General features: G+C 36.3%; 1 protein-coding gene across 18 annotated transcripts in view; it reads right to left on the reverse strand.

The window, feature by feature from the left end:
* Positions 1-24514, reverse strand: part of PARD3 (par-3 family cell polarity regulator) — a 692586-nt gene that overhangs the window by 368046 nt on the left and 300026 nt on the right. For all 18 annotated transcript variants that reach the window (XM_081300388.1, XM_081300389.1, XM_081300386.1 and 15 more), the window contains exon 4: positions 9456-9634. In XM_081300388.1, the coding sequence (XP_081156514.1) occupies positions 9456-9634 (179 nt within the window). The remainder of the gene's footprint in view (positions 1-9455; positions 9635-24514) is intronic.

The following is a 24514-nucleotide window of genomic DNA, read 5'->3' on the forward strand; positions in this document are numbered from 1 at the left end:
CAGAGAAAACTAGTCAGGTATTAGGATGCCCCTCCATTTTGATCTGTCTGATAATTCCTCAAGATTAAACTATGTTGTGGGGTTTTGAGGGAGGGGGACATTGAGGTGAAGTGCCCACCTCATCACTTCCTACCAGGGGTACCTGATACCAACACAACTCCTCACTGGTGATCTTGTGTTGTTCATCTGGTCATGGTGATCCTACCGTTCTTCTCCAGGACCAGGTCAGTATTTTTCACTTTGCATTTTCTATTCTTTGGAAATGAATCAGTAAGCAAAGCCAATCCTAAAGCAGAGAACAAAGCTCCAGCTTCTGGAGGCTAAAGTGGTGCACATATTACCTGAAATTCTTCTATAAAGAAATGTGTCCCTTCACTCATTGATTTTCTAATCAATCATCAGCTCGCATTAGTCCTTGGGTTATAATTCAATGGTATCACTATTTTGTTATTTCTAGGTTGTTGCTAGCATCATGCATAGGTTATCAAGAAGTCAGCTGAACATGCCATTTCTCAATAATGATAAAATTACAATAATAATTATTAGTATTGATATTAATGAAATTCAAATATTTCTATTTAAGAATAAGATTTCAAAATATAATACAGTCTTGCAAAGGTTTTCAAAACATGTCAGATTTAAAAATAAATAAATGTTCTTTACTGTTCTACTCATATTTTTAATTTTCTTAACAGAAAGTTTTAGGGGTTTTAAAGCTTGACAAGGTATTTTATGTATTTTTTATTTTAAAATATTCAACCAAATAGACATTTGGCCATATACAAACTCTGTAAATATATTGAGAGGTAACATAATTTATCTATTTATTTTAGTGTTATGCATCATATCCAGGGACTCACACATACTCAGCAAGTGCTTTACTACTAACATAAACCCCCAGCTCCAAGAACACAAAATGTAAAATTGGACAATCTGGGTTCATATTATAACTTTTATCATATAACAACTGGACTATTAGGTGAGTTATTTAAATTCCCTAAGGTTCTAATCATCAATAAACAATATAACAGGAATATCAACAGTACCTATGATTTTGGAGAGTGGCTAAATGAAATGTAATATGTAACACATCAACATAGCAAGCTGGAAATGGCAAGTACTCAAGACCATGTGGCTAACATTCCATGAAAATATCAAAGCCTCAAAAGCAGATGTAGTTTGGAGAGATGCTGCTATGACTTGAATTTGGCACTATATCTCAGCTGAGGTCCATGTACTTCTAAAAGATTTGTCCCCAAGGTAACACTGTTTGGAGGTTCTGTGTACCTCAAAGAGATGGGACCTAATGGGAAGTCCTGAGGTCTTTGGGACCCTGGACTCTTCTTGTCTCCCCACTTCCAAGCACATGGTTATGTGGTTTGCTCTACCACATCCTCCTCCACAATACACTATCCTCACTAGACACTCAAAGCAATGGGGCCACCTGAACATGTACTGTCAACTTCAGAACCACAGCGCACATAAATCTTAGTTCTTTGTTTTTGTGGTACTGGGGATTGAATCCAGGGCCTTGAGCAAGCAAGGCAAGTGTGCCACTACTGAGCTACATCCTGATCCCAACATTAGCACTTTAATAACTGCCTAAAGTATTTCATTTGAGTAATATAATACTAACTGGTATAAATGGAAAACATTTGCAACCTCTAACTTGCGAAAAACATTGATTGGAATGTATTCCTCCAAAGGAAGTCCAGCACTGAGAATACATGCAAATTAAAATGAAGGACGCTCAAAACTGGAACAGCTATGATGGAAACACCAGGTGCTTCAGTATCAAGCAATACCATCTGATACTTTTCTTGTTCATGGCAGGAACTTAAGTGTCTATATCTCACTTCATGATTCAGAAGGGAACTGATTATAAGCTAAATTATCAAAAATTAAAAAGAGAAATAAATTCTTAAAGGTGAAATAAGGCCAAAGTATTTTTTAAGTGTATAAAACCATGTGAATTTTTGATCAAAATAGTCAATGCTATGTCCTTGTCCTCACCTTTAAGAAAAACAGGTACAGCATATTCAATTTCCTTTTGTACTATATGTAACTTTGAAGAGGCTCAATAAAGATTCTGACTTTATTTTGGATTTATATTCCTGGGATGATGTGTGAACTCTAAAGATATCACATCCAGGTTTCAAATAAAATGTTTCTCAATAGAATGTTAGGATTTTAAAATTTTGAACACAAATTATAATATTTAAAGCACAGGAAGGCAAGTTATATTCCTAAATGTGGCCCCAAAATAGATAAGACTGGGTTATTAACAAATCAGGCTAGGTGAGCCTGGCACTTGAAGTAGGCCTATTGTTATAATGATTATAACCACCACTGACTGAAAGTCCAAAAACTCACTGTGTTCAATTTAAAGTCTTTTAATATGCAAAACAGAAGGATAAAATTTATAGTTTTAGAGACCTCTAACAGGAAATACAAATGTTACAGCAGAGTAGTTTAAGATCTAGGTCTCAGCTGGATCTCCCTTGAAGCTAATGCCGCAGAAAATTAAACACAGCTATAGGTCTGTCACAGAGGGAACATGTGGTTTTAAAGAACTATCTCAGCTCATCCTTTGGGATTTTGGATGGTTACTGTAACACTGGCAGCAATGCTCGGCTCACAAATAACCAAAAGATAGAGAATATTTTTCTCAATAGACAAGGGGTCAAGGGTATGAGTTTAAAACCAAAATTGTATTCTCAAACTTACCAACATGACAACTGGATTATACACTAGACAAATAAATACTATGCAGAGACCAGGAAGCCAAGGAATTTTCAAAGGGGAAAGGGAGCAAAAAGGTAAAATGAAGAATTATTTTTTACTAAATAAGCAAACAAGTAAGAAGCTATTTACAAGCAACATGCAATTGGATTCCATGTTATTTGTTAGTCTATTGTGTGCATATCAACTGCAAACTTTTTCTCACCCTCAGTAAAACAGAGTAGGCATTTTCTGGAGATGTTATGTGTATGAATTATCATTGGTGACCTCAGACATGATACTGAGAATGGAGCATCTTGACCTTTTGTATTCAAGCACACATGGAACTAAGACAGGAAGTGGGCTGGTGGGATAGGAAGTGCAAAGTAACAGCATACAAAAGCACTGTTTATATCACACCTTCTATCTCAAAAATAATATGTCCAATTCTAGTTTTGCATGGATGGGAATATTCGCTATTTTAAAGAGCTGTCTTTTAACAAAAATTAACTTAATTTTATTTGATTTTCACATGAAAATGATAAATTTGTGCAATCCAAATTCAAGAAAAAGAGCAATATCACAAAACCAAATAAATGCTCTAGATTCTGTTCTGCTATGATTAAAAAAAAAATGCCCTGAAAATGAATCAAAATACTAATTTTACTCCTATTTGCAAGCACACTTCCATTTTAGCTGTACCTGAGGTTATCACAAAAATGAGCCATGGAATCAACAAAGAAGCTTCAAGGAAATGTGGACACATTTCCTAAACTGGGTAATGGAATCTGTTCGTGTGTGTGTGAGTGTGTGTGTGTGTGTGTGTGTTTCCCTCTCATAAAAATCCATAGATAATTCTAATGCACATTCAAATACAGCCATCAAGAAATACAGCCAAGTAAGAAAGAAGGTTCTGGAACAGGAGTGGTACTGGTTTCTGCTTTGTTTTCTTCACACACATCTCTGAAGCCCCACCTCCAAAATGTCAGGACTTCTAATAATGCTTTATACCTCATAACTAGTTTATATTTTATAATTCATGAATTTATATGAAATAATTACCAATGGCTTTTTAAAAATGTTCACCTCCTTGATCAAATAAGTCTACTACAAGAATCTAGTCTAAGAAAATAGTCAGAGATGTCAACAGAAATTGATATATAAGGATATCCTCTGAAGGGCACTTCTAAAGGTTACTTATAAGAGCAAACAAAATTGGCAAAAATATAAATGTCAAACAAAAGAAAACCCACCAAATAAAGTTAATAAACAGCAACTATAAAAAGCTCAGTACATGATAGAATACTATTCCAGCTACCAATTTTTATGAGACATAGGAAAATTCTCTCAAAAAAAAAATTAGGAAAATAAGCTGAAAGTCTAACCATACTGCTGGGTAATTTCTCATTGGCAGTTAAGGACTGCCAATATCTGTGTGGACTTACAGGGCTGGGTACCACAGAAGTGCTGAAGTTAGGACATCATAATGCCAACACCAGTCTTCTTCAAGATTTTGAATGACTTATTTGCTTCTCTTTACCTTTCATTATTTGGTAAACAAGAAGTGCAAGTTTTATTATTACCAGAAAGAAAATTTACTGGGGAACCCTAAAATGTACTGCAAGAAATGTTTATAAAAATAATTTTCTAGTCCAGAGCACTTGTCTAACATGTGTGAGGATACTATGTTCAAATCCCCAGCCTCACCAATTGTTTTTTCTAAACATAGAGCCCACTTTTCTAAGAGAGAGGAAAGAAAAGATGACAGAGATGTAATTAAGAAAGCATCTCTTCCAAGAGGGTACAGGTATCAGGAGATATTGGAAACACACCAAATACACCAAGCAACTAAAGCAAACAAAAATAATAAACCTGGGGGAACAAAAATATTCCAAGTTCTCTCATTGAGAAATTGGAAAAAGAAAAAAAAAAAAGAAGCTAGTAATGCCAATGCAATATGTTTTCTTTCTTCCTCTTAATCAGGTAAGAATCTCTCTTGGAAAGTTGTCAACACAGTTTTTAAGTAGAATCTAAATCTACTTAGGTTTATTTTTTTTTAAAGGAAAGAGGATATATAATTCAGAAAAGCAACATCTGTCATTATTTAGGGGAAAGAAACAATGGCTTGTGACAAATGATCAGTAAAAATAATACAGAGTCTTTATCCTTGGAACTTCCTGGTGAGCTGGTTCTGCTAAGTGCCTCATTATGTCTTTTTTGATGAGACAAATCAAAGACTCCTCCACACACGATTTGGCCTCTTCAGTCACTGTGACACTGACTAAGGAAGACCAAAGAGGTGACAAAATGATTTAAGTATTCAAAGTGACTAAAATAATAAATCTTGGACTGGGGTTGCAGCTCAGTGATAGAGTGCTTACGTAACATGTGTGAGGCACTGGGTTCAATTCTCAGCACCATATACAAATAAATTAATAAATAAAATAAAAGGTCCATCTACAATTAAAAAAAATACTAAACTTTGTTTCCAAAGACGAAATATTAAGCACACATAAAATCTCAAATGAAGATACAGCTTTCTAGCAAGATATTTTCCACAAAATGAAAGGAAACAGCAATGAGCAATGGAAAAGGTAGTCCACTCCAAAATGCTGGAAACAGGAATGAGCAAATATCCCAAAGAACTATAAGGAAAGCAAACTACCTGGACTCTATATCTTGCCCCCAAATAAAAGCATGAAAAAGTTTATCAAATCCACAAGCCCAGAGAACAACCCTTAGCCTCTCCAAGCTTGCGGCAGGCTTAGCACCATCCATCATCAAAGTCTGTTTATATCGCCTTTCAATTTTTTAGTGAAGTAAAATATTGTCACTGTTTCAACTAGAAAGATTCTACTTCTCATTTTGTGGGGTGGAATCATAGGAGGGGGTTAGACACAATAGTTGTTCAAACATCAGAATGGAACTTTCCTGCTCATGAATAAGAAATTTTATGAGATGGGTGCGTTGTTCTGGAATTATTTGTTGTGCTTACACAATGTGGAAGAATATAAACCACATAACAATGTAGACAAGTTCTACACTGAACATTCGAGAATTTTCACTGATTTTAACCATTAAGGATCAACAAATAACAAGGCTAAAAACATTTAACTAATTTATGTGTATGAAAACCTAAACCACTACCAATTGACGAGAATTTATCACATCTTCAAATTATCCAGCGTAAATAAGCTCTCGTGGACTCTACAGAAATAAATATACTTAATGCTTTGTGCCTAATCAGCAAGTATGCTTTCCTCCAACCTCCTTTCTGAATATTAAGAAGATGGAAAGTCTTTTTATAACTGAAAATAAGTGTTATAGTTTGGATACAAAGTGTTCCCTAAAGACGCCTGTGTTGAAGGCTTAGTCCCCAGTGCAACAGTGTTCAGAGGCAGGGCTCTTGGGAGGTGATTAGAAGATGAGGACTCTGACCTCATCAGTGGATTAATCCAGTAATAGAATAATAATTTGGCAGCATTATTTTGAGGTGGTGGAAACTGCAGGAGTTAGAGCCTAGTTGGAGAAAATAGGCCTCGGAGGACATTCCTTGGAAGAATATATCTTTTTGCTATGCCCATTCCCTTCTCCTCTTTCTCAATCTCCCTCTCTCCTTTCTTCCTTCCCTTTCTCCCTGTCTCTCACATACAGACACACAAAATTCACTAACATTTAATACTGCTTGTTGCTGGGGTTTATAGTCATCGATAATTTCATTTGGTTCATCTTGACTACTTTCCAGTGTTTTACAATGACAGACTCACATTACTTAAAGCACAACCAGTGAGGTGGATGTGGATAATTGAAAGTGAGCATCTAAACCCTCCTCTCACTTTCCTCTGCTCATAAGCTGGAAGGCAAAGCTCTATCTTTAGACTTTCCTGCAAGTGAGGGTCTGGACACAAACTGCACTCTACCTCCTCAGATTCAGAAGTATGAGATTTAATGGCAGTCATAAAAAGAAAGTTTCTTAGATGACAGCTTTTCTAGGTTCAGTCTCCAGTTTGCCAGGTAAGGAAAGGCAATGTTAGCACACCTGGAGACAGCATGTAGACCAGAGGAGGGCTGAAGCCCTGCCTCTTCATAAAGGCAGGCCAAATGTGCATTGCTCCAGTTTTCATTGTCTGTGATCTCTCCAGTGTTTTGTTAAAAATAATAATAATAATAATAATAATTATTAATTCCATGCATGATCACAATGTTTTATGTTAAAAATTGGTCTACACTTGTACAGTGCTGGTGGTATTGTAAATTAGCACAACCACTACATAAGTCAATATGGAGATTTCTCAAACGACTAGATATGGAACCATCATATAGCACAGCTGTATCACCCATCAGTATTTACACTGTGTACGTATGTATATATCAGCACAATTCACAATAGTCAAACTATGCAACCAGCCTAGGGGTTCATAAACAGATAAATGGGTAAAGAAAATGCTATACACACAATGAAGTTTTATTCAGCCACAAAGAAAAAAGAAATTGTGTCATTTACAGGAAAATGAATGAAACTATACACCATTATGTTAAGCAAAATGAGCCAGACTCAGAAGGTCAAAGGTTCTAAGTTTTTCTCTTATGTGGAAGCTAGAGAGGAAAAAGGAAAAGAAAGGTGGGGACAGGGATCTCATGAAAATCAAAGGGAGATCAGTAGAGGAGAGGGACAAGAGTCGAGCACCTGGGGAGCAATACTGGCCAAATTATGCTGTCATGTTGTGTGCATGTACAAATATGAAGCAACAAATCCCATTATTATGTTCAACTATCATGCATAAATTTTAAAAAAAAAATGTGGGAAGTTGAAAAAATTGGTCTGTTTGCTGTAACTGAAATTGCTCATATACCAAAGATGTTGAATGAAAAAATAAATAAAACCATATTTACTATAATGTCATCTTTCAACTCATGGAAACAATATTGAAATTATTTTTTTTAAATTGCAAACTTGACTTTTTTGTACATTTGTGAATCACATGTAAATTGGATCTATTCTAAACAAAAATTAGTATTATGAAACCAATGCAGAAATTGGATTCCCCTTGTTTGGATAGTCAACTGCATGACAGAGTCAGCTAAAATTTCTAGCTGATCTTAAAAAGAAAACAATTCAAAGTGAATCCTCATAGAATCTGTAAGAACAAAATATTTTGAGAGATTGACCTTAACAGTAAAATCCTTAATACAAAAAAAATCAGAAACTAAAGTACACATTATTTTTCCTAGAACATTCTTCTCAGTTTCAACTTATATATTCCAGGTGTTTTCTCTTTTTTTTTTTTTTTTTTTTTTTTACTTGAACTAATAGAAAAGAATCTGTTGAAACACAAAACAAAATTAAAGAAAATATTTAATAGGTATTTTTACACAGATGTAAAGGATAAATGAAGCAAATCTCAAACTATATCCATTTTGATATTAATGTGATTAATACGATTTCCATATTTCTCACAACTATGTTAAATTACTGACAACTTTGAAAAATATTTATTAAATCATTCAACAGATATTCATGGAGCATCCATTCAAGAGATTCAGCAGTGAAAACAATAAACCTAACTTAAACCTCACTGGGTAAAGAAAAAGGCTACAGACATGCTTCTGTAGGAATAAAAAATAAACTTTTAATAGTAGACCACAGGTCTGGGGTTGTAGCTCACTGGTAGAGCGCTTTCCTTGCATGCATGAGGCACTAAGTTCAATCTTCAGCACCTCATAAAAAATAAATAACTAAAATAAAGATATTGTGTCCATCTACAACCAAAAAAATATTTTAAAAAAGTAGATCACATAGACTAAAGTATATTTATTTGGACTAAATAAATTAGGTCAAAGACTCAAATAAATTAGGTCAAGGAAGCAAATTACATTGCCTGGACAGCTCACTTCCATCTAAAAGGGATAGGGGGAAAAATGATTGATTCAGAATAAAGTACCATGAAGTCCACTTTCATCCTTAAAGTCCATAATGCTAAAACTGTTTTAATGTACCTTATGAGCCAATGTGAATATTTCCTTATATGAGTGTAAAATGTCCTTGTAAGGACAAACTTATTAAAAAAAAAAAAAAAAAACAAATAAAGGAGCTACCTATGTAGAGAAACGTGACCAAAGGCAAAAAGAGGAAAAGGATTTTACATGGTACACATTTCATGCTGAAATTTTTCCTTTTTCTATTCTTTAATTTTTTATTTATTTTATATTATTTGGTGCTGGGGATTGAACTCAAAGACACTTAACCAATGAGCTATATCCTAACGCCCCATCCCATCCCACCTCACCCACTGCCTTTTTCCCCCCTTTTTCAGACAGGAACTTGCTAAGTTGTTGAGTCTGGCCTTGAACTTGCCATTCCTCCTGCCTCCGTCTCCCCAGAAGCTGGGATTACAGGTATGCACCAAAGCACCTGGCCAAAACTTTTCCTTTTTAACCATAAGAACACAATATCAAGGCAAAATATGGATACAAGGCTGGGGATGTAGCTCACTGGGAGAGCACTATCCTAAATAAAAAGTATATACTACACCTATCACTGAATTTCATCAGAAAATTCAAGCATGATACAAAATAGGTTGTCTGAACTTTGATGTGAAAGTCAATAATATAACCACAAATGGCCAGAGCAAGCAAGCCCTAGGAGCAAAAAGTCTACCCAACAGGAGACTTATCATGGACACCAAGAAGACAAGGGATGCAAAGGTGGCAGCAAAAAAAGGAGAGGTGGTTACCTTCCTGTCACAGGCTTTGGGACTACCAGCAGGGTTCTGCTTGAGGAAGCCAGCTGTTGTTGACCAGCGTGTAGGGTTTTTCCTTGAGGGCTCTTCGGAAGAAAAATTATTATCACTGACAGAAGTGGAGAGGCCGATTAAAGCTGGGTCACTGCTTCGTCGGACATGAAGAGGCATATCTAAAAACACAAATAAAAAAAAGCATTATGTTTAAAATGTGGATGCTGATGTCTAAAACTGTATGTTAAGATAAAGGTAATTAAATCTCAAAGATTGAAGAATAGAAGGTGGCTTCTTAAATAGCTCAGAATGCTAAATACAAATTCCACTCGTTCCTTTATTTTATTGATTTTATTTATTTATTTATTTATTTATTTATTTATTTATTTATTTATTTATTTATTTATTTTAGTGCCAGGGATTAAACCACTGAGCCAAAGTGGTTTAGGAGTCTTGCTAAATTTTTAGGGTCTCACTAAATTGCTCAGGCTGGCTTTGAACTTGCAGTCTTCCTGCCTCAGCCTTCTGAGTCACTGGGATTACAGAAATGTGCCACCACACTCGGCTCCCTTGTTCCTATAAAACAGTTTATGGTGAAGAAGATGTGATACAGGGTCAGTTCTGAGATCTGCCAGAACGTGTATGTGGGCTTCTCCACCATTATCTGTGTGGCTGTTGGTAGGATACCCAGTTCTCCTCTGCTTCTCATCTCTCTTTATTGTACTAACAATGAAATAATATACTTTATCCTAAAGGTACTTCAAGGACTAAATGAGCTAACAGTGCATGCAAACCCAACAGAGAGGGCCAACAATGATTATTGTTTTTATATATTTCTAAATAACATATTATATAAATTATTAAAAAATCAAATCTAAGCAACTAAACAAATTGCATATAACCTACTTGTATCTCCTAAATAAAAAATACAAAATCTAGATAATATTTAGCTATTCTATTGAAGAATTTTATTAAATAAAATGCTTCCTTTTTTTAAAAGCATAGTATCAGACAGTGTACAACACAAACATACTTGTTTACCTTAAGATAAACAAAATCCTGAAAGTACTATGTTAATATGCAGGAAGTGTTTTCTACTACTAGCATACACAGTTACATGAAAGATAGTATGTGAGCAACTGTATTCACATACAAGAGTTCACTTGCAACTGCTATAACAAAATCAATAACAAATTCAGGCAAACATGTATTAGTAGCTCTGAGAACATCTTGGCAGATATGATCACCGATAGAGCAGAGCAGGAACAGAACTACAAACAGGAGAGAGAAGAATAAAGCAAATGAGTCTCATGCAGGTAGAATCAGAGCCAAAAGTCCTATTTGTCATCTGAGTGAGATCACTCAAAAACATAATAAACATAAGACACAAAATTCACATTAAATTATGTTTCATCTATATCCAAAAAATAAAATACAAGTCCAATATTTATTTTTTTTAAATGAACTAACAAAATAGTTTTAATGACAAAGCAGTAAGCTCAGCATTTACTCTATGAGAAAACATTTTGGAAACATTGGTGTGGACACAAACAATGGTGTGGACAAAAAGATCCTTGAAGATCAGACTATATATATACTTATAGGTTACATTTCAGTCACTGTAAATCCAAGAATCTCCAAATTAGAAATGATCAGAAAAAAAACAGAAGGATATCATACTCATACTGCATTTAACATTTGCTTCTACATCAGGAGGATTTGATAAAAATAATATAGCCTAAGCAACATTACCAGAAGAAAAAAATGAATATCACTGAATTAAAAATTGTCGGTGGTTATCTTAATGTACTAGGAGAAATACACACATGAAAATTATAGAGGAAAGTTTTGGGGTTCTAAGTATGTCTGACCTATGACAGCCACCACTGCTTATAATTTGCACCAAATTACATGCATACATTTATATATACATACACCAATAAGAACTATATTATTATAATAACTCTCAAAACAAATTCACAATCATATGCATCTAAGAATCTGGGTGTGTTAATATTATAATACTCTTACAAGGAAAGTTCTCTGCTAGGAGGAAACAAAAATTATTCCCAGGATCACCAAATGAATTGTATAAGCTAAAAAGTAATCAAACAGGGCAGAGGACTAAAATACTCTCAACAATCACAATAGTTATTTAGATATGTGCTCTGTTGTTTTCCAGTTATATGGTTGTTATTTAGTTATTAAGCAACTCAGTACACTACTCTCCCTCCCCTTTCCCCTTCTTTCTTATTTCTGGTGTTTATGCCTAAAAGATGCACTATCAGTTCACAAGAAAAGGCTTTTAAAAATGATAAAGAGAAAAATGCAAATCAAAACCACTCTAAGATTTCATCTCACTCCAGTCAGAATGGCAGCTATTATGCATACAAACAACAATAAGTGTTGACAAGGATGTGGAGAAAAAGGTACTCTCATATATTGCTGGTGGGACTGCAAATTAGTGCAGCCAATATGGAAAGTAGTATGGAGATTTCTTGGAAAATTGGGAATGAAACCACCATTTGACCCAGCTGTCCATCTCCTCGGTCTATACCCAAAGGATTTAAAAACAGCATACTACAGGAACACAGCCACATCAATGTTTATAGTAGTACAATTCACAATAGCTAATCTCTAGAACCAACATAGATGCCCTTCAATAGATGACTGGATAAAAAAATGTAGCATATATACACAATGGAATATTACTCAGAATAAGAGAATAAAATCATGGCATTTGCAGGTAAATGGATGGAGTTAGAAAAGATAATGCTAAGTGAAGTTAGCCAATCCCACAAAACCAAATGTTAAATGTTTTCTTTGATATAAGGAGGCTGATTCACAGTGGGATAGGGAGCAGGAGCATGGGAGGAATAGACAAACACTAGATAGGGCTAAGGGTTGGAGGGGAAACGTAGGGGCAAAGGGTAATTAATGATGGTGGAATGTGATGACCATTACTATCCAAAGTACATGTATGAAGACACGAATTGGTGTGAATACACTATGTATACAACCAGAGATATGAAAAATTGTGCTGTATATATGTAATGAGAATTGTAATGCATTCTGCTGTCATATATAAATTTAAAAATTTACATAAAAATGATACAGAGAACACTGATTGCACTAGTGCATACCTATTATCCCAGTGGCTAGGATGCTGAGGCAGGAGGATCACAAGTTGAAAGCCAGCCTCAGCAACTTAGGAAGTCCCTGCCTCAAAAAAAATTAAAAAAAAAATAGACTTTTTTTTTTTAAAGGGACTGGGGATGTGGCTCAGTGGTTAAGCACCCCTGGGTTCCATCCCTAGTACCAAAAGAGAAGTTTAAAAACAAAAATAAGTACAGACATAAGGACCACATAAAAATACATTCCAACCCCAAAATAAATTGAGGGGCTATACAATTTCATTGAACTTGGCCACAATAAAACAGTTTATTCCACTTGTGTTTATAAATGTCTTCAGGAGAATACATTGCATACATGATTTCAATTAGATGAATAATGAGTGCCATCTCATCCTCTGAACAGGCAGAATTCTGTGTTAATCTGCTAATCTGAAATAGGTAAAAATAATTCTTATGTCTTCCCCTCTATATATTTGTAACTTTCAAAAAAAATGTGGCTTGGGGAAAGAAGGGGTCTCAGAAAGGAGGGAAGTTAGAACAGAGGCAGCAGACCCTATGGGCTATTTCTGCCAGGTGGATGATGGGGCACAGTGCCAGGACAGCATTTACATAAACTGCAATGGGACGGATGCCCCAGGAGATATTCAATTATGCAGTCCTTTCTTTGAGTGCTTCATGCATTAAACCATGTTTTCATTTCAGTGAAATTGTTAAAAAAAATTAATAAGAATATAGTCTGGGTCTTTTCTTTGCACTGTCTTGTAACTGAAATTCCTGTGCAATTTCAGGACCCACTCTTAGGTTTGCTTCCACTGTCAAATTCAGGAAGGTATCTTAGATTGATTGCCAAGCTGATGAGAAAAGGACAGGACTCAATGAAAGAAGTAAACAATGTGTTCTTTCCAGAGGAATGCCAAGAAACATCATAATGACGCTGGTACCCGGGGCTGCAAGAACTGAGTCATAAGCAGCCTAAGCCACTTCACACAGAAAGACTCCAATATTATGTTAAGTGAAAGAAGCCAGGAACAGAAAGAGAAATGGCATAGGATCTCCCTGATAGGTGGACACTAAGTAAGCCAGTCTCACTGGGGCAGAAAATAGAATAATGGGTACCAGAGTCTGGGCCTGCAAAGAGCCTTGGGGATGTGGAGAGGCAGTGGCCCATGGCAGTGAGACACACTAGGGAAAGGTTGGTGAATGGGAGGGAAAGGAAGGGGAAAAGGGAGTAAAAAACGATGGTGGAATGAGATGGACATCATTACCGTAACTACATATATGATACTTATTATGAAGACACAAATGGTGTGAATATACTTTATATACAACCGGAGATATGAAAAATTGTGCTCTATATGTGTAATATGAATTATAATGCATTCTGCTGTCATATATAACAAATTGCAAAAAATAAAAAAGAATACTGTTACAGTAAGGAATAAGTTCTACTATTTGATAATATAGTAAGGTAGCTAATATCACACTGTACCCTCTAAATATGTACAACTACTGTGTTTCAATTAAATATAATTTTTAAAAAGCAACAGGTCCCAGCATGGATTTATGTTCATGCTGCCAAAGATTTCAACTCAGGAAGACATCGTTGTCTCCTGTGATAGTACCCATTTGGAATCATATTGGTTTATAATTTCTTCTTGGTTTTATGATCCCATGAACGTTATATAAGGCATTTTTATCCAGTTTACTTATACATACACACACACATTTAGCAACACTGTATTAGAACCAATTACCTGGAGGGATTTCAACTTTTTAAAAATAATTTATTTAAATTAGTCTCTGCATTAGTCACAATGGAAAAAATATGTGATTAGCTTCACAGATAAGAAAGCTGGGTCTCAAAAAAAAAAAAAAATGATCTGAGTGGCCCAGGGTCACAGAACAATTTTCCTAGCCAATATTCCAGGCACCTGAGTCACTGTTCAGTCACAATACCAATCATGAAGTCATTTCTATTATTCTGCAATGTATTAGAAAACAAAATTTGTAACCATCTATGAAATAAATGCAAGTCTCAGTTTTACAGTTGGAAAGAATTTTATAGTCTTCAAAGCAGAATTTCATGCACTGCAAAATCATACACTGATTCAACTCAGTACCATTTTCATCCTGAGTTGAAGAAATAGTACATTAACTACATACATAGATTGTCAGATAATGTAAAATAATAAAACATGCCCAAAAAAGAACAGACCTAGATTAATGATTCTCAAACTTTTATCTCAGGACCTTTACACACTGTAAACATTGAAGACCTCAAAAAGGTTTTGACTATGTAAGTTATAGCTAGTGGTATTGATCATTTTGTAAATAAAAATGAGGAAAAAATGAGTATTTATTTATTCACTCATTTTAAAGTAACAATTATAAACCCATTACATGTTAACATAAACAACATGAGTTTGTGAAAACTATTTTACAAAACAAAGCATATTTAATAGGGAGTATGCCACTGTTCTGCATTTTGGTTAATAGAAGACATCTGGAATCTTGTATCTGCTTTTACATTCAATCTGCTGCAGTATGGTAAAGTACATCAGTAAAAATATACTTCACAAATATGTACAAGAGGGAATAGTAATTTTAATATCTTTAGATAATCATAGATATTCTTTGATATCAAAATGACGAAGAATAGTTTCTCAGAGGTAAGTTGCAATATGTATATAACCTTTTTGTTATATTAAAATCTACTTATCTGTCTCACACACTAACTGGATCATATACTCATGAAAAATTCTGCAACATTATACATTTGGAAAATATTACGTATTGAGTTATGCCACTCTTCTAATGTTGATATATTTCTTTATACCAGAAAATCACAAATGCTAATATCTCTATCCCAATCTCATCAGAAGAGTGTTAAGTATTGGGAAACTGTCACGCTCACAATGAAATACAGGTTTCCAAAATCTGCTTTTCAGTAGAAAGTTCTAATTTTATCTTTGGAAACAAAGAATGTTAGTTGTTTGCCTTGTTTGACAGGCTCATGTCATTCATTTTCGAGAAATCTTCTGCCAGACCCTCTGTGCCTGAATAACCAGTTTTTCTGACTTCCTTTCAAACAAAGCCCAGTACCCCCCCCAAAAAAAATAAAAATAAAAGCATTCATGAGAAAAAAGCTACCTCAAAATGCAACACAAACCAGCACAATAAATTCTTCAGGACAACTCCTGATCTTGAACAAGCAGCAGAAGTACTGGATGCCTACTCCCCACTTCGTAACATAAAAGGCTAAAAATCAGTGTACTCCAGACTCATGTGGAGAACCATTTCTGTTGTTTCATCAAGAACAGTGAATGGACATTTTTTCTTTTGTTAAACTGTGAGTGTGGGAGCGTGAATAATACATTTACTGCCACTGCCTTTATTGGTACCACGCAGCCTGCAATTTACCACTCAGAGTCTAGGCAACACTGGTACAGATATGAACCCAATCAATAACACAGAGAGGTTCTCTCCCCCTCCATCCCCCACCACCCATTCCCACCCCCATCCCACCCCACCCGAACTAAGGATTAAATCAAAGGCCTTGTGCATGTTAGGCAAGTGCTCTAACACTGAGTTATACTATACTCCTGGACCCCAGAACATGTTTTAATGATACTCTGAAAAACAGTTTTGCCCTCAAAGCCTCACTGAAGTGATTTCCGTGATCCCTAATGGCCCACAGGACACACTAAGAATCGCTGTCCTAGACTTGTGATCCAGGCACATCAGTTCACCTCTCCAGGCCTTAGTCCTAATTTATAAAATCAAGAGGCTTCACTAACAGGTTTAGTAGATGCCTTTAATATTAAAAATGTACATTTCCATGTATGTTTATACACTCCTCATCCACCAAGGACCATCCACCAAGCATCACCTTAACAGAACTAACTATTTGTGAACAATATATTTGAAAAAAATTTTAAAAGCATTTTGAAGCAGTACCAGCAGCCATTATCAAATATCCTTAAAGGTTAAAATATCATTAGCAATGGAGGAGAATAAAAATACACAAGGAGGGGGTATGGGTGTAGAGAAGACAGTGGAATGAGATGGACATCATTAGTACATGTATGAAGACATGAATTGTGTCTATCTACTTTGCGTACAACCAGAGACTTAAAAAATTGTGCTCTATATGTGTATATGAACTGAATTGCATCCTTCTGTCATATATAACTAATTAGAATAAGTAAATTATTTTTTAAAAAGTCTTTTTGAATGACCGTTTTAAAGGAGGAGCACGTTATGATTTTTGAAACTTGCATGTACAATCAGATGTAGAAGAAGCCAATATAAAATGTCCATCTCTGCATCTAACATGGGCCTTTTTAACATCCAGAGGAGAATAAAAGCCAATTCACACAGCATGTGGATTAGGCATGCGGGATACCTGAGAAGTTTTAATTACTGTTTAATACTTAGTATGACCCTAAATAATTATCATGAGTAGATGCATAAGACCATGAATGATTCATTTAAGTAGAACTATATATCAGAGATAATTATAGGGGATATCTGGTCTACACTTCAGATTACAATGAAGCTGTATTTTACCTATGATGGATGAAAATCAACACTCAGCCTTTAATTTTTTTAAGTGGTTCTGTTCATTTTACTAAACTTTAAGCATAAAATGCCTTTTATTACAAAAAAAATACATAAGGTTTGTAGGAAGGGCACAGAAGCAGCCACAAACAGCATGTGGTCTTTGGACAAGCTGAATCTGATTTTAGGGAAAGAGATCACAATGAACATCTTATCAACAAATTAAATTAAAAAAACACAACTGTCTGTTCATCTGAAAGGGTTTCCATCTCTCACCATCCTGAAAAAATACAATATTGCATAAAGAATGAAATTTTACTGTGGCCTCAGAGGAATAAAATACAAATACAATATTCTCCCCTGTGATTTGCTAGATGATTCTGGGCCCTGTGGACTGTTTTAACACTACTAACAATCTGATGTCATTTGTGTCCATTACAGTAATTAGAAATAATAGGAGCTTCTCACTTAAGGCAATTTGGTCATTATTATTGAAATTCTTCAACCACAATTTTAGGAAAATTGATTCATTTAAAAATATGATAATAAAACTTTCTAACTTTGCAATCTTCTGATTTATTTAATATATAGATGTTCAAAGTATATCTTCTGAAATATTAAAAAGAAAATTCAAAGATGAAGATCTTCAATAATTAAGCTGCTGGATGAAGCTCAGAGAGACCGGTGCGATGTCACTAGGCCTGGGACAACAGTGGATGCTGTTTGATGTCTACACAGCTTTGAAGAGTGGATAAAACAGCAATAAACCCTCATCACAAGATTTGAAATTCTCTGTGGCACTAATGCACTGTAAATATTGATTTGTCTCTCTAGATAACATGCTTTTTAAATAAGTGGAAGAAAGGGTAAATCTAATAATGAATTAGAGCAAATACTAAAAAGCAGACATATACATTTTTAAGTGTTAAATATCCTACCTCTACTGACCACTGTCTGGCCCAATGCTTCTCTTCTTTCATACTTCAGGTGATTTTTAAATTATTTAAGCACTCAAGGCAATGAACAAACCTTTTCCAAGAAGACAGGCATAAGCCGTCAAGGTGTTTAATCAAATCTAAAAATAATATGCAGTTACACGTGTTCGATTAGAACTTATGGTGCAAACAGCATAATTACTCTTCATGCAAATTTAAGACTGTCTACCCATCTTCAGGGCAATTATACATTTCCTGAAGACACATCTCACCATGGGAAGAATCAAGTTATTAAAACACGCCATGGGGATTAAAACCTGTCATCAGGATTATAAAACTGGCCTTCCAATATATGTTGTCCCTTAAAAGTATTTGACTGATTCGAGTACATTCCTTGGAAGAAATCTATGGCAGCCATGGTAGAAAATATTCTTTGAAAAGCAATGAATGAGGGCTGGAAATGAAGCTCAATGGTAAAAAGCTTGCTTAGCATGCATGAGACCCTAAGTTCCATCCCACGATTTGGGGATGGGGGAGGATAAAAGTAAGGAAAAAAAGAGAAAAGCAACAAGGGAGAATATGAGTTTTATCACCCTATCATTGATTTTTCTTATGAGCAAGCAATAAATACAGAACACTATGGTCAGAAGGTGCCTTGGAGATAAAGTGATAAGTCACCTTTACAGATGAGTACACCAAGGCCTAGATAAATAGCTTAGGGGCTGGGTCAAAGGTGAGTCTGTTTTAGGATGTCCTAGTTGCATCTGGCACCTTTGTTAATTGATTCCTTGTCCAGTACAATTTGGATTAGATCACAGTGCTCTCCAGGAAGAACAGATGTTACCAATTGACAAGATGCCGACCCCCCACTTGAGATAACAGGTGGTAGCTCATGAAGCTTAAAGCACATTTTTATACATAAGAGGATAGTTTCAGTGGTTCCACTAAGCCTGGAGACATATAAGGATGTGAAAGTAAGTGAAGAAGAAAAAATAGAAACAAGTGTTCTAATGTCATATTGATGCTTCTGGTGGTGGGGGGGGGACGGATTTTTTGAGACATACTAAACTTGTAGCATTAAGATTCTAATTTTGAAATTAACAATATAACCACCTTGACAAACCTTTTAAATATTCATTGATTATGAATAAAAATGGGGAAACCTAAATAAGATCAGTGGCTTCTATTAATATTAATATTGGGACTGTGATTAAATACTACCATTTCTCAAAATCCTAACATTAAATGAAACATAAAAAAAAAAATTCTCTGTGTAATTTCTTACAACAGCTTATAAACATGTGATTTTTTTTTAAATTAAAAAAAAAAAAAAACAAAGAGATAAAGAGAAAATCCCAAGTGAGATCTTCATCATGAAGAGCTGCAGCAGTCCAAACCTCAGGTTGCTTTCTAACACTGTTTTCTGTACTGTTTTTCTCATAGACCAATGCTCAGCCCCTACACATAATGGTGCCTGGCAGCCTGCCCACAATGATAGCTCCCTCACCAGGTTTCAGCATGGGAGGACCCAGGACTTCCCAACACAGAACATTCCTGTTGTCAAGAACCTAAGTGCCCTTCACAGCCACTTCAGGGAACAGTGTGACCTGTGCCCTACAGATGAGATCTGGTGTTACCATGCCAGCAGCCACAAGCTGGCCAACTGGGAAAGGAATGAGTAAAGAAAGTTTAAAGGAAGGGTTATTTATAAATATATGGTAGGACTAAGGACAGACATCAGGGATGACTCTCCTCTGTTCACAGAAGGCCAGGGGAGCTGTGGCTGTCCCTGGAGGTTCACAACTGCCCACAAACCACAGCCAGGGTTGGAGCCCAGCAATGAGAACCGCCTTTCTCCCCGGGCTCTCCCTCAGTGCCCTCTGCTGGTGCATTCCCTGGCCTGATGCAGGCAGTACAAGGGCAACTTCTGGGGTACATGGGTCAGAGGAGAGTGGTTTTGGAAGAATCAAAAATGAACCATCCACCTCAAAAATGCTAGTGCAATTCCTCTACATCTTTCTCCCACTGCACTTTGTTTCTACTTTTTTAATAGCATCAGCCAGTCATTCCACTAGAAGGCTAGAAATTATGCTTTAAAATGGCCCAGTTTTCCCCACCTCAACACACACACACACCCTGACAAAGCAGGAACATTTTTTGAAGTGACTAAAACACATCCATCAGTAACAAGAAACTTCACCATGGTTAAAGAGTGGGGTGCAGTGGCACACACCTGTAATCTCAGCTACTCAGGAGGCTGAGGGAGAAGAATCACATCCCTGTCTTTAAAAAAAGAAAAAAAAAATCAAGCGAAGAAAACAGTGGATAAGGTGTAAGGAAGAGGCATCTGGGATGAAAAGTCTTATTTCTTTTCCTGCTTCCTGGGTAAATGTGTATATGCAAATATCCAGTTGCTTTAAAAAATGTATACACTAATGAGTTATGTACATAAGAAACTAGTGTTCCCAAATCTTTTGCAAAGTTAGCCAAAGCTCAGAAGAAACAATTATGTCAGAATCCTGAGCACCTGCCTGATTCATCAGGGAACACTCTGGCAGCCAGAAGAACACAAAGAAAGCAAGGGTTCACAAAGATGAGCTTCTCTCTTTTATCTAGTTACATCAAAGAAGTCTTATTAAGGAAGTTGGGGCCTAACCCCACATGATGGAGATTAGGGCCTACTTTTTCTTCTATTAGATGCAGAGTCTCTGGTTTTATTCCTAAATCCTTGATCCATTTTGTGCATGGTGAGAGATAAGGGTTTAATTTCATTTTGTTGTACATGGATTTCCAGTTTTCCCAGCACCATTTGTTGAAGAGGCAATCTTTTCTCAAATGCATGTTTTTGGAACCTTTGTCTAATAAAAGATCATTGTTTGTTTGTTTGTTTTTAACAAGAGTACTACAAACCTACCCCTCTTTATCAATCCATGTTTTGGGGCACCATGTCCCCACATTTCTTAGAAGATACAATACAGACCTGGTCTCTGTGCTCATGGTGTTTTCAGTGCCCTGGAGCAGGCAGACAGATGACTCAGCCCTTCACAGTGTGAGGATGGTGCTCTAGAAGTACAGTGGGTAAGGTGCAAGGACCTTACAAAAGCCAAGAGCACCCAAGAGCCAAGTGTGGCACCTTCTTGAAGATCATTAGCAAAGATTCAAGACAGAGGTGACAGCTACAATTTACCTATTATCCTTCACACTCTCCACTGTGTCCCCTATGGGAGCTTCTGATTACTTCCACATGAGCTCTTCCCCCCAGGCTGCCTATTCCTATCATGACAATTGCCACATACATCAAAGAATTTAGCATGCAACTCCTAGAGAACATTTTGCTTTCCATTGTCCTTAACTGTGCCCTTAACCAACACATGCTGCACCAGGGAAAAAGTGAGTCAAGAAAGTGAAATGTTCAAGTTTGTGTAATTTTGGTTTTGTTATGGGTGCTGATGATAGTTTCTAGGCCAGTAAGATTGGGGAAAAGGGTGAGAACATGCAGTTAGAAGAAAGTGGAAGGGTAATGGAAAGATAAATCTAAGAGAATTGAGGGACACACAGGAAATTCAGTATGGTTAGAGTGTGGAGTTAAAACATGATGGGAGAATGATTTTTTTTTTAAAAAATGGAAATAGCCCTGAGTAATGCAACTCAGGGTCCTGTGAATTTAAGATTCTCAAATTCTAATGTGTATATGAACCACCAAATGATCAGTTTCCAGTGTTTCACTTGGTCTTGGGCAAAGAAGACCTGAAATTCAGAGTTTCAACATTCCAGTAACGTCAAGGGTGGTCTGAGCAGGGCTCATCGTGTTGAAAAAATGTTTCTTGCTGAAATAAAGGAGCAGGACTTCATACTGCAGGTCATGAGCTCTTATCATTTTTCAGCTTGATTGACTCCAACCCTCCAGCCTTGGATCTCTCCAACTCATCCTCTAGGAAGTACACACAATACCTTTTTAAACCACAGATTGAAAATGTTCTAAGAATTTTTGGTCTGGATGGGTCACAGTGCCATTAGATTAAGCCCTGAAGAACACCTCTACCCCATATGCTCAGATCCAAATGGAATGCTTTAAAGCAACCAGGAGACAAAGGACTCCCAGGCATCCCTACACATTGGCCATGTCACCCTGCTTCATCTCTCTAAGGACAGCTTCGTGGACCCCGCCCTAAGTCCAAGAGGTTCCAGCAGCAGCAGTGAAATCATATGTGTGCTAATTTCACTGGTTGGAACTGGTTCTTTCTTGTCTGTCTCCCTTATTAAAATCTATCTCCAGCCCAGGAAATGGCAGTTTGAAATGTTTGTCAAAGTGTTGTTGTATAAATAGAGAAGAATGTGACTTTAATCTATCTCCATCCTTTTCACATTGATTATCTCACTAATACTATAAGAGCAATCCCTTTAGCAAAGAAGAAACAATTACAAATATTGGATGGCTCAGGGGACAGGAAGGAAGGAAGGAAGGAAGGAAGGAAGGAAGGAATGAAGGAAGGAAGGAAGGAAGGAAGGAAGGAAGGAAGGAAGGAAGGAAGAAGGAAGGATCAGGGAGGGAGGGAGAGAAAGAGGGAAGATCTTCTGAGAAAGGACAAAGAATTGCTGCCTCAAATGCTGCTGAACTCTCTAGCCAGAAATCCTAACAAAGTCTTCTTTATTTTTTTTTTAACCATTACTTTTTCACTATTGTCTTTCATGAAATAATGACCTCCCCGAAAATACTTGAGTAAAAGTCACTCTAAACTAATTTTCCATGTACAGCTTCACACACACACACACACACATCTGTACAAATCCCTCAAATCACTTCCACTTTACCAGTTCAGTTCAACAATCATATAATTAAATTTTTAAATTATCAATTTCATCTGACAAGCCATTTGTCTTTCAAAAACTTATATTAACTATTGATTTCACTGAAGATTTTCTCTAAATGCTCAATGCCCTCTCCTTTGACATTTGCCTTCTATTATGTTATTAAGGATTCAAGTACTTCACTAACTGCCAAGTTAATTTTCAATAAGCATTATTTTCAGATTCCTTTATTATTACAACCTTTATTCCATACTACTATATAAGTGTAATATTATTCCCTTTCCTAAGTAGCAATTCACTTATTTCATTAGCTGGTTTTCTTTTATTTAACAATGCTCATTCTATTACCTCTAGATAGGGAAGAGAGGTGGGAGAGAAAGGGAGGGAGAAGGGGAATTGCATGGAAGATGGAAGGAGACCCTCATCATTATACAAAATATATGTATGATGATGTGAGAAAAAAAAAGGATTGTGTCACCTTAGATTGGGTAGAGAGAAGAGATGGGAGGGGAGGGGAGGGGAGGGGAGGGGAGGGGGGAAAGGAAGGACAGCAGAATAAAATAGACATTATTATTGCTCTGGGTATATACGTGACTGCATGACCAATGTGATTCTGCAACTTGTACATTCAGAAAAATGAGAAATTATATCCCATCTGATTCAAACGTATGATATGTCAAGGTCATTGTACCGTCATGTGTAACTAATTAAAACAAATTTAAAAAATTTAAGAAAAAACAATGCTCATTCCAAACTCCACTACTTGATTTTATAATTACTCCAGGAGAAAGTTGCTCTTTTCTTTTTGACTTTTGTTTATTTTTTCCAGTGCTTGCACATGCTGGACAAGTGCTCTACCACTGAGCTATACCCAAGCCCAAGTCTCTATATTTTGTTTTGGTCATGCATGGACATCTGTTTCTCGAACATGAATCTTCATATACTACTAACGTTATGAGAAAGCATGAAGTCATCTGTTCAAGACAATTATCTACTGAGATTTGAGTATGTGCTAGGTACTCTTCTGTTGCTAGCATTCAAGAATCCCTCAAGGATTTTAGATTCTGAGAGGAGAGAAAGACAAAGGATAAACAAATAAGCACAGTCTGTCAGAAGCAATGAGTACTATAAAGAAAAGTGAAATAGATTAAAGAATAAAGGGCTGCTGGTGAGAAACTTATGAGACTCCATTTTTTGAGAAACCAGCCTCTACCTCAGAGCAAAGCCTGTCTAAGGAAGGGGGCATAACCCTTGTCCTTGGAAAAACCCACAGAGCACTCCTAGGCACATACCCACCCTGCTGAGTTGTTTATCTACAAATAACAGGAGAGGTGTGCTGTGCCAGGTGTCCCTGACTCAGACAGGCTAGGTGAGGACCCATAGCAACCCCCTAGCAACCACCAATCAGCATGAGACAGGGAAATACCTGGGATGCCACCTCCCAGTAGTTTATGGTGGTTGACAACATGTTCGGAAACCATGTAATTCAGCATGTACTCCTCTCCTGGCTTAAACCAATCAGTTCAAACGATTGTACTAGCCAATCACCCCTACCCAACTTGTTCCTGCCAGTGAATGTGCTAATCATGTTTTAGAGTTGTTTTATGATTTTCCCGGCATG

This window comes from Spermophilus citellus (assembly GCF_964194105.1).
Source record: "Spermophilus citellus genome assembly, chromosome: 6".
Taxonomy (NCBI): domain Eukaryota; kingdom Metazoa; phylum Chordata; class Mammalia; order Rodentia; family Sciuridae; genus Spermophilus; species Spermophilus citellus.